The 19,321-nt window shown below is 34.0% G+C and overlaps 1 protein-coding gene across 2 annotated transcripts; it reads left to right on the top strand.

Moving 5' to 3' along the window:
• Positions 1 to 16,360: 16,360 nt before the first annotated feature.
• LOC121770950 (ethylene-responsive transcription factor ABR1-like) lies at positions 16,361 to 17,930 on the top strand. 2 transcript variants are annotated; one of them, XM_042167725.1, is made up of 2 exons: positions 16,361 to 16,771; positions 17,267 to 17,930. In XM_042167725.1, the coding sequence occupies exons 1-2, from the start codon at positions 16,546 to 16,548 to the stop codon at positions 17,710 to 17,712; spliced, it is 672 nt and encodes a 223-aa protein (XP_042023659.1). In that variant the 5' UTR covers positions 16,361 to 16,545; the 3' UTR covers positions 17,713 to 17,930. The 2 variants fall into 2 exon arrangements, with proteins under 2 accessions (XP_042023659.1, XP_042023660.1); XM_042167726.1 differs by having other exon boundaries at positions 17,282 to 17,930.
• The last annotated feature ends 1,391 nt before the right edge of the window (positions 17,931 to 19,321 follow it).

Raw genomic sequence — 19,321 nt, forward strand, 5'->3', positions numbered from 1 at the left:
TGACAAGATCAGTGCGCGGCTGAAGAAGCTTCGTTTAATGCTGGATTATTTGATGTTTACAACTTTTATGTTATTGGTATGAACATGAGATGATTAAGAAATGCAGCAAAACTTTGTCATTGATTTTCAAGGTTTGTTTAGAGTATGTACAAATGACATGGGTCATCAAGTTTTAAGGGTTAAAATATACTACTCCATATGATCTTTGGAACAATTGGTTTTGTAATTGAGTTCTTGCAACTAAACATGAACTTTCAGCTAATGTAAATAAATTATCCAACCATTCGTGTCTCACTCATATTTGTTCTTCTTTAATTTTGATTTATTGTACTTAGTTTAATTTTATAAACGTAATTTGTACTACTATTTTTTACTAATATTTATTAATCCTCCAATTAATAATTTAATATTATGATTAAGTTTTTGAATTAATTTCTTATAATCTAATTTTAAAAAATTCTAAAATAAAAAAATTATCATATAATGGAGCTAAATTTGTCCACATCAAATAATATTTCAAAAGTGTAATTATATAAAATCATTAAATTTGCAATATGTTGATTATTATTGGAACCTATTACATACATATAAACGAGCTAATTTAGTACAGTATTTTTTTTTCATTAAATATTGTAAATATTTAAATATTCTTGACTATATAAGCAAGCTAATTTAGTACAGTAATTTTTTCATTAAATATTGTAAATATTTAAATATTCTTGACTATGGATTCTAGAAACTTCTAAACACAACAGTATAGCACATGAAAAATCATCAAATGTTTTGATGTAATTAAGTTGAGTATATGACTTTGTTTGTGGTCGACAGGTTGTTTGTTGTTATTTTTCAAAATTCGTCCATTGTGGGGTAAACCCTACCATGAACTACTGTGTGTAGAGTTGTCAACTGGACCGGGCTGGGCTGTTGTCAACTAGGCCAGGCTGGCCCAACCCAGCTCGGCCCTGGCCTGGTATGGGCTGGCCCAGGCCCGCTCATCAGAGAAATACAACGGGCTTGGGCTGGGCTTGTTGAGTGTAACGGGCTCCATTTTGGTCTATTTGTAAACCCAGGACCGGCCCGGGACCAGGCCCGCTAGTAGCCTAGGCCCAACCTGAGCCCAACCCAAGCCCGGCTCAGGCCCAGCTCAGCCCAGCCCAACTTCAACCCACTCCCTTAATTAATATTAATATATTAAATGGCAATGCACTATTAATAAATTACTAGTTTCTAAGTAATAAAAGTGGCGTACTAGCCGCTTAATTAAAAAGAGATTGATGATTGGTAAATAAAAGAGGCGTTCCAAATCCAGCCTCCATTCTCATTTTTCATTCCATCGGTCTTCTTCTCTCTCTTTGCTTTAATATTATACCTATCTCTACACCAGTAATAATTCAGCTCAATCGATCCTTCTTCCCAAAATTCTTCTTCCCAAAATTCTCATTTAATCAGTTATGGAGGGGAGAGGAGTTAACTTTCACTATTTTCGATTCTCCAATTCCAAGTTTTCAACAGTATAATCTTAATTGTTCTTCTCTAATTCTCCTATAAATACATGTAATTGCATTCTCCATTGCATCTTCATCCATACGTCAATTCTCTTCCTCTTATTCTCTGCATCCTCAGTCATTGTTGTCGAGAATCATTCATCTTCATCCAACTGTTCATCTGGTGGATTTGGTGTTGTCGAGAATAATCCAATCGAAGTATTATTTGTCTGATTTGGTGTTGCTGAACTGCCAATAATCACATGGTTTGTTTTAATTTTTGATTTATATAACTGTTCTGATTTAATATTTGTTACTGTTGATTTTTTATATAGCTAATTCTGCTCCAATTGTGATTTATTTGTTTAATTTTGTTATAACTTCATTGCCTGTTTATTTCTTGGCTATTTTATATCTTAAAAATGAAAAGATTTATGGGAATATCTCCTAGTTCATCTTCTAGAACACCACAAAATGAGTCTGTTCCTCTTTTTTCAGAATCTGCATCACAGCCACAGCATGTAAACTAAGAGGAGGACCAAACCACTATTGTTGAAACCCAAACTTCTATTGCAGTTAAAAAACCACCAGTTAGATCTAAGACTAGTAAAGTGTGAAATTATTTTACCGTGAATGATAAAAAAGCAGTTTGTAAGCTCAGTAAGGTCAAATTTGCTTTTAAAGTTAATTATGGCACTGGTACTGTAACTAGACATTTGAATAATCATCACAAGAATTGGGAAGATAATGACTTGTTAGATGATAGTAGACAACAAAATTTAGATATTTCATCTAGTGGTGTTGTTTTAAATTGTGCATATAAACAAGATGAAGTGAGAATTGAACTTGCTAAACTTGTTATAGGAGCTGAACTTCTTTTTAATTTTGTGGAAACTCAATATTTTGCAAATTTTATGAAAAAAACTCAACCCCGTTTTAAAAGTGTTTCATGAAACACTTGTTACAAAGATGGTTACAAAATATATGAATTTGAAATTATTGCTTTGAAAACATTGTTTTCTAAATTAAATTCTAAAATTTCTTTAACTACCGACTTATGGCTTGGTAGAAAAGGTTTGCATTATTTATGTGTTACAGCCCATTGGATAAATGAAAATTTCATGTTGGAAAAAGGAATAATTGATTTTTCATTGCTTGAGCATCCACATGATGGTATATCTATATATCAAGTTGTTATGTCTTGTTTGAATTATTGGGAAATAAGTGATAAAATTATGTCTATTACATTAGACAATGCAGCAAATAATGGCAAAGCTATAGAGTATTTTATTGAATTTTTGAAGCCAAATTTTGTTGCAAAATTTTTTCACATTCGTTGTGTTTGTCATGTCCTACATCTATGTGTATGTGATGGAATGAAAAGTATTACACATCATATTGATCTTATACGAGATTGTTTGTTATTCATTACATCATCTTCGGTTAGGTTGCAAAAGTATAGGATGGTTAAAAGTGCGAAAATGAAATTTAAAATTCCTTATATTGATGTAAAAACGAGGTGGCCTTCAACTTATAGAATGTTAATGGAAGCTAAACCCTATTCTTCAATAATAATACGCTATATGAAAGAAGAAAAAAAATCTAGCATTAGTGCTATTAGTGAGAAGAATTGGGAGATTGTTAACATATTAATACCTCTTTTACAAACGTTTAGTGATATGACTAATGTTATGTCCGGTAGTTGTTATCCTACTTCCAATATTATGTTGCGTGAAATGGTTAACATTGTTAAAAAATTTGATGAGCATAGAAATATGGAAAATGTGAAAGACATTATTGGAAAGATGGAGATTAAATGGAAAAAGTATTATCACAATGTTCCTTTTTGTGCTATTTTTTCTTATATTTTTTATCCAAGATGCAAAAAGGATGGTTGTGAAGTTTATCTTGAAGAATATTACTCGTGTTTTGGTATTGAAAATACTATAACAAATTATCAATTGGAGGATTGTTTGAATTTGTTAGTTGGTTCATATACCTCTTGTTTTAAAAATACATTGACAACTGCTATTCCATCTTCTTCCAACAAAAACAGCAGTGGTTGTTCTTCTAGTTATGCACTTCTAGATAAAATAAAAAAGAGGAAAAGTGATTCTGGTACTAGATCAACAAATGAGCTTAAACATTATTTAAGCCTAGATTTAGTGGAAAATTCTGATGATTTTGATATTCTACATTGGTGGAAAATGGAACAAAAAAATTATCCTATTTTATCTATGATTGCACGTGATCTACTAACATGTCAAATGTCTAGTGTAGCATCCGAAAGTGCTTTTAGTGCAGGTGCAAGAACAGTGACAGATAGAAGAACTCGATTGACGCCAAAATCTATCAAATTTTGCAAGCTTTCGAAGAATTGGATGGATGAAGAATTTCGATTGAACATGTTGAAGAGGCTCGAAAGATATAGAATGTCAGAAATGAAAGAAGAATGTCAAGAAGATGAAGACGGCGAACCGGATTTGGTAATTAATGCACAAGAAGATCAAGAGCCGGATATCGAGAGATTTTATTTTCCAATAACGGATTATTACTCCCTCCGTCCCGGGCTACTCGCTCATTTTCTTTTCGGCTCGGAGATTAAGGAATGAGTGTATAGGAAGGTCAAAAATGACGGCTGTAGGTGAAATTTTTTACTAAAAATGGAAAGAGTGCAAGTAACTTGGGACGCCCAAAAAGGAAATAAGTGCGAGTAGTGCGGGACGGAGGGAGTACTATTCAAGTACTAATGATCCAAACTTTACTTGTGATTGGCAAAATTATCCGGATTAACTCTTCGAACATGTAATATTTTTTGTAATTTTACAATTGAAGTATTTACATTTAAGAGATTTTTTATGTATGTTGATTATTATTAAATTGTCAAAGCCCGGCCAAGTTCAGCCCAGCCCGGTCCAGCTCGGCCCACTGACCAAGTGGATCTGGGCTGGGCTGGGTTGAGATATATGAAAATAAGCCCGGCCCGGCACAGCTCGTTTCAGACCCTGGTCCTGGGCCGAGCTGAGCCTCAACGCCCTTGGGCCTCGCCGGGCCTGGGCCAAGCTGGGCTAGCCCAGCCCGGCCCAGTTGACAACTCTAACTGTGTGGTTACTAGCCCAGCCCGACCCAGTTGACAACTCTAACTGTGTGGTACCAAAATTTGTATTGTTTCATATCTTAGTTGACAATTTGGATTTGGCCATTGCAATTAATAATAGTAGCTTATGGGAAACCTAGTATTGATATTGAATGGCTAGTAATAATTAAGATTGAGAGTGATGTACATACAAATCTATCGATAAATGTGAGCACCACTCTCGTATAACGTACGTGTAACATTGTTCGTTTCGATTTATATGTTTAGTTTTATTCAAATACATTGAAAAAATGTTATTGAAATTTTTAATTTCACAAAATTCATAAAAATCAAAGCTCGATTTGTTCGTTTTCTCTAAAATTTCAAATAAATTAATAAAATAACAAATCAAGCTTTGATTTTTATGAATTTTGTGAAATTAAAATTTCCAATAACATTTTTAATGTATTAGAATAAAACTAAATATATAATTAAATCGAAACGAACAAAGTTACACATGCGGTGAACGAGAATACTCAAAGGAGAGAATGAATATCCAATTTTAGCAATATATACATTCTTATTATGCTTTTCAAGAAGCCAAAGTCTTCTCAATCAACTAGCCAACTGAAAATGAAGTACTTGTATGATTGTAAGACCAAGTCAATGAAATGAACCCATTGTTTTTATTGTATTTTGGCATTGACAGTCAAATTGCCATTTAACCTTTCTCACTTATTTTAATTTGGTGCCACTATATACCACTTGCTCATTCAATTGTTAATGTCAATATTATAAATTCAAATACCGTCAACTAACAATTTATTAAAGATTTGTGGGTGTAAGCCATTATTAGAAAGATTTTTGTATGTAGAAAGGGCAATTTGGTTTGGTGAAAGTTTTAAATTTCAAACAAGTTGCAATGTTGCATAGGGTGAAGGAAAGTCTACTTGTGTATCCCTACATTCCATGCTTCCCCAACATTTTACTATTAAAAATAAAGTCAATTACTATTATTTTGGATTTTTAGTTAAATGTCAAATAATTTGAAGGAAGATTAAACCATTTTGAACTAGCTTTTATGTAAATGGTTTTGAACTTTGAAAAATCTTTTTAAATCACTTTAAGTTCTGAAATTTTCAACTAGCTTTATTCCTTTTTATGGCATTCCCTTCATTTAGAGCATCTCCAATGATCGGCTAGCCGATCGTTAGCCGAACCATTGTAGGCAGCGAGCGGCAAAACGGCTAGCCAATCGGCGAGCTCTAGCCGATCCGCTAGCCACCATTGTAGGCCTGGAATCGGCTAGCTGATTTTTTTTAATTATGTAATTTTTTATAATTTACTTTTTTTAATTTAAATAAAATTATTGCATTTTCCCGTATCTGTGTCGTAAATTTAATTCCGTATTTGCGTGATTGTAATTTTTAATTTTATAATTTCGTAATTCGTGTGTGGAAGAGGGGTTTTTTTTTAATTATGTAATTTTTTTAATGAACTTTTTTTAATTTAAATGAAATTATTGAATTTTCCCGTATATGTGTCGTAAATTTAATTCCGTATTTTGTGTAATTTTTAATTATTTGTTTTTAATAATTTTGTTTATTATGGCTGAGCTATTGCTTATCCAGTTGCTTGTCCTGATGATGTGGCAGGAGGAGAGTTTTAGTGCTGATAATGTGCCAGTAGGAGTTTGTGGCTAGGCTATTCTTATTGGAGATGCTCTTATGACTAATTATATCCCTCGTGGTTTTGGGTATTCAATTTTGATTTGACAACCAAATTTTTATCCATTAAATAATTTACAAAGTGTGTGTTTGATGTTATACAGGAATTATGTGGGTCCTAAATTTGCCATTTGAGTTTGTATGTGCTTGTTACTATTTCAAAATTTTGAATACTTATTTCAAAAGGTATAGTCCTCCTATATTATTTAATGAAACATATAATCCTTAAACTAACAAAGTTTCAAGGGAAAAAAAGTTACTACTTCTCAACAGAAAATCAATGCTCTACCACAAAGGATTATACTTTTCAATTCAAAACTATCGATCAATCGACTACAAAAGTAATACTTTCATTAATAAAAACATTACCTTTGACTACAAATTGATGGTTTGAAGGCAATGAAGAGTCTTATACACTAAAACTCAATTTTATCAAGTACTCCTACTAATAAATTATACTAGTACCCTCGGAAAGAATGCATCTTTTGAATATTTACTAGTAGTATTAATTTTTACTACTCCATCCGTTCCTGAAAATTTTTCACTTATTTCTATTTTTATCCGTCACCAAAAATTTGTCACCTTTCTCTTTAATCGTTTTTGGTAGTGAACCCGGCCACACTCCATTAACTCATCATCACTCACATTTTATTATAAACTAATACTCCCCCCGTCCCATTAAAGATGACCCACCTTTTTTATTTGTCTTAAACAAGATGACTCATTACTAAAAATGTAAACATCCTTCTCTCTACTTTATTCTCTCCCTCTTACTTTACTCTCTCCACTTCACACACAAAATAAAATTGCATAAATTCTCGTACCGTCTAAGGAAGGGGTCATCTTCCTTGGGACGGAGAGGGTATATAAAAGTAGGACACACATGCTACTAACCTTTTCAACTCACTTTCTATTACATTACTTAAAACTCGTGCCGTGTTAAATGGTTACAAATTATAAGGGAAAGAGGGAGTTTATCCTAGCAATTATAGCTTGAACATTTCGTATTATTTAGAGCTGATAATTTTTTATCTGACATGAAACTCGGCACAAACACACAAATTTGAGTCAAAAATTTATTAGATTTGGGTTATTATCTGAGCATCCGCTAGGAATTTGATAATTTAAGATTGGGTTCGGATTGAGTTTAGATAACTAATTTAAAAAATAATACTCCCTCTATCTCAAAATAGAAGTCATATTTGTTGTGGGCATAAGTTTAAAGGAATGTAATGAATAGTAGGTTGAAAAAGTTAGTGGAATATGGAATCAATTTTTTATATTGTTTTTATAATAGAATGCAAGTGAAATGAGTAAGTGGAATGTGAGACCTACTTACCATTTATGGTAAAAAAAAGTGAAATGTGAATTTTATTGTGGTATAAACCGAAATGGTAAAATATGACTTTTATTATAGGACGAATGAAGTAAGAATATTGTTTAACTTTATTCTTTTAGTTCGTATAAATCAAGTTAAATCACCCTCCTAATAGGCTAATATCATTGATAAGATAACACACCAAAGTGTAAATGGCAATATCCTATCCCTCACTTAAAAACAAAAAACGGAATTGCATTACTATATTGTGAAATACACTATCGTTTACTCTCTAACTAAAATTCATATCGAAATATATAGAAAATAAAAATATTGAAATGCAAATTTAAGTGTTGTGAAGTTGTGCTAACTCGAGTATTGCCAAGCTTAATCGCTTTTCTTTAGTGGTTGAGCTCAACTTACCTATCATGTTAAAAACTGATGAGCTTATTTGATTTAGATCACTCGCAATATAATCGAAATACATTTATCATTAATTAAGACATAACAATTTTATATTGAGTTTAGATCACTCGTACAATACAATAACCAATCAAACAATACGTGTATATACCAAATTCACTCATCCGATTAGCAAATTACAACGAAAATTAATGATGGTTAATTCATGACTATGATGATTAATGCGTCTTAATAAATGAGCAATATTTATTTTTTAGGAGTTATTCGGTTAAAGATTATATCTCATATTTGGATATGTACTGTACTATTTAATTTATAAAATCAAATTTCACAACTTAGTATGGGAGGGAGTGTTATATGGCTAACTCAATACTTAATTGCTAATTATATTTAAATAATAGTTCTTAGATATTCAAATCAATGACCTAAATTATCAGCCCTGAAATGTCAATACGATCAACAAAAAATGTCAATAAGGGTAGGTAGTAAGGTCAATTTACAACAAATTAGTTGTAACTAACTTTTGAAAAATAGCACATAAATTTAAAACGCATATAATTTTCTCGATTTAAATTATTTTTTCGCACAACATATATCAAATTAAAGATAATTTCATAAGGATTCTAACGAGATCTCACTTGCATATGTTCCGATGTCAAAAATTGAAAATTTTTTAAACATTTTCAATTTTTTCGTACAGCAATAAATGTCAACATAGTATATAAAATATGTTAATATAATACATGTAGAATGTCATTCTTAAAGCAATGGGTTGACATTCTCAAAGCATTGTGTTGATATTTTTAAAACATTATATTGACATTTTCATTCAAAACCCTAATTTGGTAATTTTTGTTTTTTTATTTAATAATAAAATAAAAATTACACATGACAAATTTTAAACCACTATATTTCTAAAATCATATGGTCTTAAATTAGTTATAGTTAACAACTAAATAGTGAGTTAACAATTGATCACTCCTCTAATCTTTTATATATATATATATATATATATATATATATATATAGGATTATATATATAGGGTTGCGTTAAGATAGAACCATTCTTAAGTGTAGAACCTAGAACTCTACATATTTTATTCATTGAATGAGAAAAAATGACGGTCAAAATTAAAAATCATACATATTAGACTATGTTTTCACGACATTCCGGACTCAACATGTGAAATCACCGCTTCCAATTACAATAACGTCATAATTTAGTACTTAGTGAATAATCATATAATAATAGCCATCTCAATCGAATAATACTTTAGATGATTACTGATTAGTTAATACAGTAGTACTACATTCATTTCTTATAAACAGAAACTCTTTATTTTTTGGTCCATTCTTAAAACTAGAAACTTTTTATTTTAAGAAATATTTTTCTCTTTGATAAGGTGTCATCCCATTTAAGATGACACATTTTCTTTTTAGTTTGTCTCAAGTAAAATGATACATTTCCTTTTTTTGGAAACTTTCTTTCTCCAATTAATACACCAACCACTTTTTCACACTCCAATTGAAATATTCATCTCTCTTTCTCTGTCTATTTTAATACTTACACCCACTTTTTCTCTCTCCAATTAAGTACATTAAGAGCATCCACAACCGTGCTCTTGCCAGCGGCACGGTTGTGGGCCCGACCCCACTTTTTCTGTCTGCTCCCTGGCAAGAGCACAACACCCACAGCTATGCTCTTCCGCAAGGACGAGCACAATTAATTTAAAATTCAATTACACAAACACATTTCCATAATACTAAAATTCATTAAAAAACCACAATAAATATTACAAATTACAAATAAAATAAAAAAGACATAAATAAAATCCTAAAAATTAAAAATTACATAATTAAAATCCTAAAAATTAAAAATTACATAATTAAAATACTAAAAATTAAAAATTACATAATTAAACTCCTAAAAATTAAAAATTACATGATTATTGGTTAATATTACCCGAGGAAGACTACGCATCCGGCGGCACCAACCCCAATTATTTTTTAGGACCCAATATCATGTCCTCGTGCGTTTGAAGTTGCGTGGGGGTCATAGTTGACCTATCGGCCATATTGAGTTGGGCCAGAAGGGCCCACAACGAGTTGTTCGGGGGTGGAGGTGGAACATAGGGTGCGGGTTCGGGGGCGGGGGCCGATGGAGTCGCGGAGCGCCGGCGGTCGGCCGCCGCCTTCTTCCTTCCTTGCGGTCGGCGTTGGGAACCGCTTGGTCCGGCGTCGGGGCTACCCAAGTTAGCTCCGGCGAGTTGGCTAGCCACTTCTTTGGAGCCGGAGTCGGATAGGGATACCGACCTTGACCGTTTGGAGGAGCCGCTAGAGGAGGATGTTACGCCTCCCATATACCTCGGGTGGAACCGCATTTCCTGCCAAACGTTGAGGTACTTGAACGACTTACCGTTCAAGGATTGGTAGGTGCTCAGCGCGGCAGTGATGATGTCGACCTCGCTCCGGCCGCTCCCGGCATTCCTCGACTCCTGGAGGAAATAGCCATTGAACTTGCCAATTTCTTCGTTGGCTCGGCCGATGCAGTTGCGCACCATACTCTCGTTGCGCTCGATCGTTCCCGGCGGCCGGTTTGCATTGTACCAGCGAGAGACGCGCCACCAAAAGTGATCGCCGGATTGGTTCGTGCCAACCGCCGCATCTTCGGAGATTTCGAAGTACGCCTTGAACAATTTATCCATCTCCGCCGGAGTGTTCGGTGTTCGGACACCGCTACGAGTAGGAGCCGGCGGAGTTTGGTAGGGGGCGGTCGGCCTAGGCTCCGGTGTCCACCCGTATCGCCCTTCAGAGGCACCTTAGTCGTCTATTGGGTATGGCCGGTAGCCACCCGGAACGGCTGAATCTTGGGTGAGAGGAGGGGCCGAATATTCCGTTTCCGGACTAGGAAACGGTTGTGCACCAAACCATTCGGGGTTCCAACAGTGAGAGGGCGGGTTGTCATCGCCTTGGCCGGACATTGTTAGGGTATGAGAGAATGAAGATGAAAATGGATATGGGAGAATGAAGATGAGAATGGATATTGGAGAATGAAGATGAGAATTGTGTAGTTTGATGTGAATTTTTGGGTGTGAAAGTGGGGGTATTTATAGATGAAAGTGTGTATTTTTGGGGGGGAAAAAATAAAAAAAATAAAAAAGTGTAAAAAACGGTAATAAACGGTTATAATTTTTTGGGAAGTGAAATTTTTTTTTTATTTTATATCGGTTTTTTTAATTAAAAACCGATTTTAAATAAATAAAAAAACATTTTGAAGGCAACGGCTATGCCGTTGCCCAATCCCGTGCCAGCGGCGCGGACGGCGGTGGCGACCGTCGCCACCGTTGCGGATGCTCTAACAAACAACTCCTAATATCACATGTCGGCTAAGAAATGTGTCATCTAAGCCGGGACGGAGGGAGTACTTTTCTTTCTATCTCTTTTCTGTACTAATTTTATATTAATTCTATAGTATTTTAAACTTTTCTATTTTATAAGATGTAGTGACAAAAAAATTTTGGAAAAAATGAAAGCGCGTTATAGAGTAAAGTTTGACTGGAGTCAACGTTGACAAAAAAGTGAGGGTATTGACTATTGAGATAATGATAAATTCGGAAATCCCAACACCGTAATCGTGTACGACTGAATTACTTCCACGTCATCATAAGGTGCAGGCTATCGTGCCGCACCGAATTAATTGCCACCGCAAATCTACTATCTTTTGTCAATCATAGGATAGGTCAACTACTTCTAAATTACTACTACTATTATTCTTAATTTACAATATTTAAAAATACAAATTAGTATATTTATACTCTACGTATATTACGATAAAATAAAAATAGTACTAATTCACAATATGGCCTAACATTTCAAAGAGATAGTTTGGTAGATTATACACACGGATTTCACTAATTTGTTGACTAAATTGACAGGAAACGAAAATTTTGGAATTAGAATTTTGTCATATTGCTATTTTTACCTCGATCTCTTATTAAATATTTCATCAGACAACGACCTAAAACATGGAGTAGTAGATTTCATTTCGACATTCTCCACCAACCTTCAACGCTAATATTTTTTTAACCTATTAAAAAATTGTTCTCTCAAAATTCTATCCTCTTTATAAAAAACAAAACATGAGCCAAAAAAAAATTAAATTTGAAAAAATGTCAAAATAAAATACTACGACAAAGATTGCAGTGACAATGAAAACATAAACGGAACATTCTGATTCTGATTGAACGAAAAACTATGCGTTGATTAAATTAGAAATTTGCATATGTTTTGAATTTTGAAATAATTGCACCATTTGTTGTTGAAACATTGTTTCTCAATACAAATATAAATAATTCATAGAAACTTGAAGGATTGAGATGGAGGCGAAACTATCATAGAGTCAGCAGTGGAGCTAATATGGATTGTCGGGTCAAACAATGGAATTTCATGATGACACTCAAGTACTGACGAGCAACTCGGTCTACCACAACTCCATCTGTCACTGGCGATATGATATATTGTAAATAGAATAAGTGTTTTTTTATAAAGTTAAAAATACTACTTCATCCATTTTATAAAAATATGTGCACTTTCTATTTTCGTCTGTCCCACAAAAATATGTGCATTCTGTTTTTGGAAAGTTATATCAAATTAATAATTTAGGTCTCACTATCCATTAACTCTACTTTAACTACCATTCTCCTCATCTTTTTTACTTTACCATACTCCTCTCTCTCTTACTTTACCAATTTTATCTTAATTCATGTGACATCTCATCCGCCCATATTTTTATGGGACGGAGGGAGTATAAAAGTTAAATGTTGTCGGCCTCATTTATCTGTGTCAATAGCTAATTGCTTTGTAAATTTAAGTTCACCATCTATAATTTGAGCTTTAATCTTTTATTAAAAATCTATCACAGACTGATATATCGTACTCCCTCCGTCCCTGAAAATTTGTCACATTTAATTTTCTGCACTCATTTTAAAAAAAATTATAGTAGTAAATGGTTAAAGTGGGGAGATGGTAAAATAAGAGAGAGAATAATGCATATAAGAGTTTTCTCTATATTATTCTTTCTTTTACTTTACTCTCTCTCCGCTTTAACTATTTATTAGTATCATTTTTTTAAAACAAATGCAGAAAATGAAATGTGATAAATTTTCAGGGACGAAAGGAGTAAGAAATAAGTGTTTTTCTTTTAAGAAGTGTAAATATTTTATAAAGTTAATTGTTATCTGACTCCACCTTCATCACTTAATGGCTAGTATGATACGTATATAATGTAAGTGGACAAAGCGTTTTTATGGAGTTTAAAATATAAAAAGTTAAATGTATATTTATGAAAAAGTAAATAGATGGAGGAAGGAAGTACAAACTTGATTTGCAAAAGAAGGAATTTAGTTTGTGATTTGTATAAAGATAAGATCCTAATTCAAACTGAAAACTTTATTAGAGGCATAGATTTTCACAGTTGACCCTAATTAATAAAAGTAAACTGTAACCTTTTGTAGATATTAGTCCAACTTCTTTTTATGCCACTATATTTATTTAATTATTTGGTTAAGCGACATTATTATGAATTTAAATATATTGCCGTGCAAGTCTGAGACATAATCTACGTGGCAACATGCAAGAGTTACTTATGATAATTCAGTTTAAGAAAATATATTTATTTTTATATATATGAAGTATAAAAGAAGATATTGATTTTGAAACAAACAATAGTGATTCAATTTTGACTTTCTATATTTGCATGGTTGAGTAACAAACTTCAATAGTGAAATATATTAACTTTATGCTAACAACCAATAATTAATGTTTATTAGGTTTCTAATTTTGACTCCAACAATCATTATTCAATGGTATTGGCATGTTGAAAGTTTGAATGATCTTATCGGCATTGTATACTTGAATTAGTAAATGTAAAATGTCAAAACATAGCATACCATGGTATAAATAATAAACTTAAATGCAATAATTCCATTAAAATCACAAGAGTAACAAAAACTTACATTTTTATAAAATAAAAAGCTTACACTTTAAAAAAAACTTATCTTTTAGGGATACAAATACTGAGACGAAATTATTTACGTTGAATTTTTAAAAAAATAACAAAAATTTAGGACACAAAATAAAGTGTTCCTAAATTAATGAACTTAATTTTTTTGCACTTTTAAGACGCTTCCATTTGCGTTCTCTAATTTTAGTTGGGACACCAACAATAAGAACACTTTTTGAAGCGCTAGTAGCATATTTAGGAACACAAAGTCTTTAACGATTTATTTTGTTGTTGTTGTGTTAATAACTGAAAATTTTAGTATGATCAACTCTATATTACTGAAATCAAACAAGTACATAAATTCTATTCTAAATGTATACACCATATAACAATATATTTTGTATACTTGGCTTAACACTCCCTTGTTCCGTGTTAACAGAATCATATTTTTTAGGACTTTCCATGTAATCACTTTTATTTTTAACAAAATGTAATACATTTACTAACACATTATATAATTCTTAATTTACGTATAAAAAAGAAACGTTTCTATCAAAAAGAAACGGACGACGTAATGTATTAAGAAGGCACAACCTCTAGAGTTCATTAATTAATTCATCCAACGACCAATTCCATTAAGAAAAAAAGTCCAATTTTAGGAGATACACATCTCCATAAAATGAGTAGAAACAGTAAACATGTTTTGAACCACCATTTTACATAAACTAAACTAGTACTATTAATTACCTACAACACTAGGTTCTTTTGGGTAATTACCAATTGTATTCATCGACAAAACCAATGACTATTCGTTGTGCTGATTTCTAAGCATTTCAATGGACGGAGACAATTGATCCAAAAATTTAAGATTAGTTCGGACCCAAAGTCATCCAATAAATTTAATTGGAATCCTATTAATATCTGGGATAAAGTAATTGAAATATCCCCTAAGCAATCAGAGTCAAATCATTGGAAAAAGTCAGACGGCGGTGGGATGTCGGCTCCGCCCATCTCCGCCGACAGAATGAATTTGTTTCATTGAAAGCGTGTATTGGGCTGACATAAATTCCTATTCACAGATTCCCCTTAACTTGTTATCAAATGTGAATTCCCACTTCACTCTTGACCGGCTACTTTTTTTTTTTTCTCTTTTAATAATAATTTCTCTGATTTATTATCCATATTTTTAAACACATTAATAGGACTACTCTATACTGGTATTAATACTTTATCCGTCCACGACAAATAGTCTCATTCTATTTTATATCAATTCACAAATATTAGTCGCATGCTAGAAATTGTAAGTTACTTACTCACTTTTTAATTTTTTTTCTTTTCTATTTCTTTTAATATTTTCTCTTTTTCACTCTTTCATTGCCCACAGTGTCTTTTTTTATACTCCTTCGGTCCCATAAAAATATATGCACTTTCTATTTTCGTCCGTCTCACAAAAATATGTGCATTTCATTTTTGAAATATTATATCAATTTAAAAATATAGGTCCCACTATTCACTAACACTACTTTAACTACCATTTTCATCATCTCTCTTATTTTACCATAACATTCTCCTCATTTCTCTTACTTTACCAATTTTATCTTAATTCTCGTTTCATATCCATTACTCATATTTTTTATGGGACTTCCTTTTTGGAATGTCCCAACTAAGTTGGGCCATTTCCCTTTTTGACGAAAAAAAAACATCTACTCACTCTTATTTTATTTCACCACCTACTTTACTATCTCTTTATCTTTCCTACTTTATTCCTCTCTTTCTTACTTTTCAACACAATTTCTTTATCTCCATACCTAAAAGTTTTTACTTGACTTAATTAAAATAGAAGGAGTATAATTTATTAAATTCGCATTAAAACTCGTATCGTGCATTAATGTGACTATATTTGCACGGATAGTAATTCATTAGCTCTTGAACTAGTACTTTTCTTTTGGAATGAGCTTATGACCCAAATAAATAAAAACGAAAATGATGGAGTCGTAATTCCTTAAATAAACAGTAATACTTTCTCTGCTCCATGTTAATTGACTTAATTTTCTATTCTGGAAAGTTTTAAGATAATTGAATCATTTTTACTTTCATAAAAAAATGACTATTTTTTTCTTTATTTTCTCTAACTTTATCGCCATCCATTTAATATATCAAATTCTGTGTTCAATTAACATGAAATGAATGGAGTATTAGTAATTAAAGAGAAGCGAAGAATCGCTTTTCTCGCCGACTCATTGATTTGACGGCGTTAATTCAACCCCCAATCGATCTTTCTTATAAATAGCGGTCTAAGCAATAACCTCTGTTAAATGGACTGATTATTCGTCCACTTTTTTTATTAAAAACAAAACAAAAATACTACTATTACTATTTCATTATTCTTGTTATTGTGTTCAACGCAATAAATATACATACATGATTGAGAGATTGAGGAATTTGGGAATGATTTGAAGGTGGCGAATTCAAGCAAAAGTGGGGGCGAAATTAGGGAGGATTTATTTGACGATGGAATGATTAACAATGCGTTGGATTCCCTGTTGATATCTCCTGGCTTTAGCAGAGAGACAGAGATGTCAGCCATGGTCTCTGCCCTCTCTCACGTCGTAGCCGGCGGCAGCAGCACGCCTGACGCCGGCAGTCCATGCAAGAGGGCACGTGACGATGCCGAGCCCTCCGAATCTCTCGCTAGATTTTGCAGAGGATATACTGATTTTTCTCTCCCAACTTCCAATTTAGGTAATTATTTGCTTCTTTAACTTGCACATACCATTTTTAGTTCAATCTCTATCATTCAGTATTTTCTTGAGATCAATAGAATAGTAGCAATATGATCAGTTGATAACTATCTTAAATTAATAACTGACAACTATGTTAACACGAAGACATTTGAATGTCAAACTAAACGTAGTTGACGTGAGTGTATCTTCCATTCACATCTATATTTACATGTCAAAAGAAGAAAAACATATGTCGCCTGCATTTAGATGACATACAAATATCTTTGTATTAACATCCATAACATAGATAATTGACATAGTTGTCAGCTATCAATTTAAGATAGTTATCAACCTAACATGACCTGACCCGAAAGGCTGAAATAGTATCTAATATCATTTGACTTTCGAATTAGTATTATAACTTTTCCATCCATAAAATAAAAAGAAGATTGTGCATTGCATTTTGGATTAAACAAAAAGTGAATTGATGATGAATGATGATACAAACCAAAAGTGTCATCGGGCACAGCAGCAGCAATCTACAGCTACAGTCCGACGAATAGAAATCCACGGGAAAATGCATCCTCGTCGACAAGAAGATACAGAGGCGTGCGGCAGCGGCCGTGGGGGAAATGGGCGGCCGAGATCCGGGACCCGTTCAAGGCAGCCCGGGTCTGGCTCGGCACCTTCGACTCGGCCGAGGACGCAGCCCGGGCCTACGACGAGGCCGCGCTCCACTTCCGGGGAAGCAAGGCGAAGCTCAACTTCCCCGAAAACGTCAGCCTCGTCCACGCCGAGCCGCCGCCGAGGATCGCCGCCGTGTCGACTGCGGCCGACGCCATTGTTCACCAGTTTGCAGGGCAGAGTCAGAATGTGAGCCTTGGTGGTGGATCAGCGGCATTTTCCGGTGGATTTCAGTCAAGCCAGAGCAGCGGTGGTGGCGTGCCTGACTTTTCTTGAGATTCCGGCAACCGGTCTTCGTCTGGTTGAGATATTTTTGGGGTTTTATTGTATTCCTTTTTGGTTTTGTTCTAGCCAGTGAGATTGCAATTACGACAAGAAGATTTCTTCATAATAATTCTGTCCATTTCTTGTAACGAAGGTGATCTACTTTTTTTTTTTTTTTTGTATCAATAGAGATGACAAATTTCAGAAATGGAAACAACCTCTTTTTTATACTTTTATTTGTTCTCCCATTTTATTCTCTTTACACAGATTCATAAAATAACACAGTATAAAATCTTGTGTAACTAAGAGCATCAGCAGTGGCGGACATCACTGCGGAATTCCCACCGGCGTGCAGGAATTCCGTGGCGGACGTCCGCCATTGTGCGTATCATGCACGGATACGGAATTCCCGCGAGGAATTCGCAGTTTTTCAGCGGCTTTCCGCGGGGAATTCCGTGCGGACGTCCGCCATTGTGTTGACTCCCACGGACGTTCGCGCGGAATTCCCGTTTATTGCATTAAATGTTTTTTTCGGTTCCTATAAATACATCCCGTTGAACTCCACTTCCTATAAATTTTAATTCCGGAAATTGTTTAATTCAGGAAATTGTTTAATATGTGAATTTGTGAATTTTTTTAATGTGGGAATTCTGCAGGGAATTCCGCCACTGTGCAGTGGGAAGTCCGTATCACGTGGCAGTGCAGTGGGAAATCCGTATCACGTGGCAGGAGGTAGAGGTCCCCAAACCGAACCGAACCGGCCCGGAACCGTCACCGGCGGTTCCGAATCGGAACCGGAACCGTCGACGACGGTTCGAACCGTGACCGGAACCGCCGGTTCAGGTTTCAATTTCATGCGAACCGTAACTGGCGGTTCGGCGGTTCTCGACAACTTTTCAGGCCTATTTCCGACCTACCCCTAGCCTTTTCAGAAACCAGGTCAGGAACCGCCGGTTTTCGTCAGAAACCGTTGACGAAACCGGCGGTTTTTGCTGTAAATCGGCGGTAAACCAGCGGTTCCGCCGGATTTTCAAAAATTTGAAATTTTGATTTTTTTTTTATTTAATCACATTTTTCCCTTATAAATACCCCCCTCCTCTTCATTTCTACTCACCACATTTTTGTGTTAACAAGTCTTTCTCTTCTCAATCTCAATTTTTCTATTCTCCATCCTCATTCTCTCTAATTGCTCAAGTTGTTTACGTTATTTGTGCTCATAATTTACTCACGTTGTTCACGTTATCATATTCACACAATCACACTACTCTCTATTCTTCACTTTCAATTTTCATAAATATCATGTCTTCATCTCGTCGTGGTGGTGATCGGGGCAAGGGAATTGCCCAGTATCAAAGTGATACTCGTCGTCGACGTGCCCCTACTAGAGCACAAGTTGCGGAGGAGGTGGGAAGGCGAGCCGCTCTTCGAGCTCAAGTAAGTTCTAATATGTTTTTGTTTTTAGTTAATTCATTTTTATTAAATTCGTAATTTCATTTTTTAACATCTATGTGTCTATGTGTTTTATTTTTGTGTTAGTATTTTTACTTAATTGTATAATTTTCGTAGGAGGAAGAAGATCGAAATGCGGCCTTGTTACTTGCCCTCGCCGACGACCAACAAG

Source organism: Salvia splendens, chromosome 16 (genome assembly GCF_004379255.2).
Source record: "Salvia splendens isolate huo1 chromosome 16, SspV2, whole genome shotgun sequence".
NCBI lineage: Eukaryota > Viridiplantae > Streptophyta > Magnoliopsida > Lamiales > Lamiaceae > Salvia > Salvia splendens.

Excerpts from the sequence above, each read along its gene's own strand:
- LOC121770950 (XM_042167725.1), top strand. The coding sequence starts at position 16,546 with ATGATTAACAATGCGTTGGATTCCCTGTTGATATCTCCTGGCTTTAGC. Across the intron at positions 16,772-17,266 it reads TCTCCCAACTTCCAATTTAG|TGTCATCGGGCACAGCAGCA; the intron begins GTAATTATTTGC and ends ACAAACCAAAAG.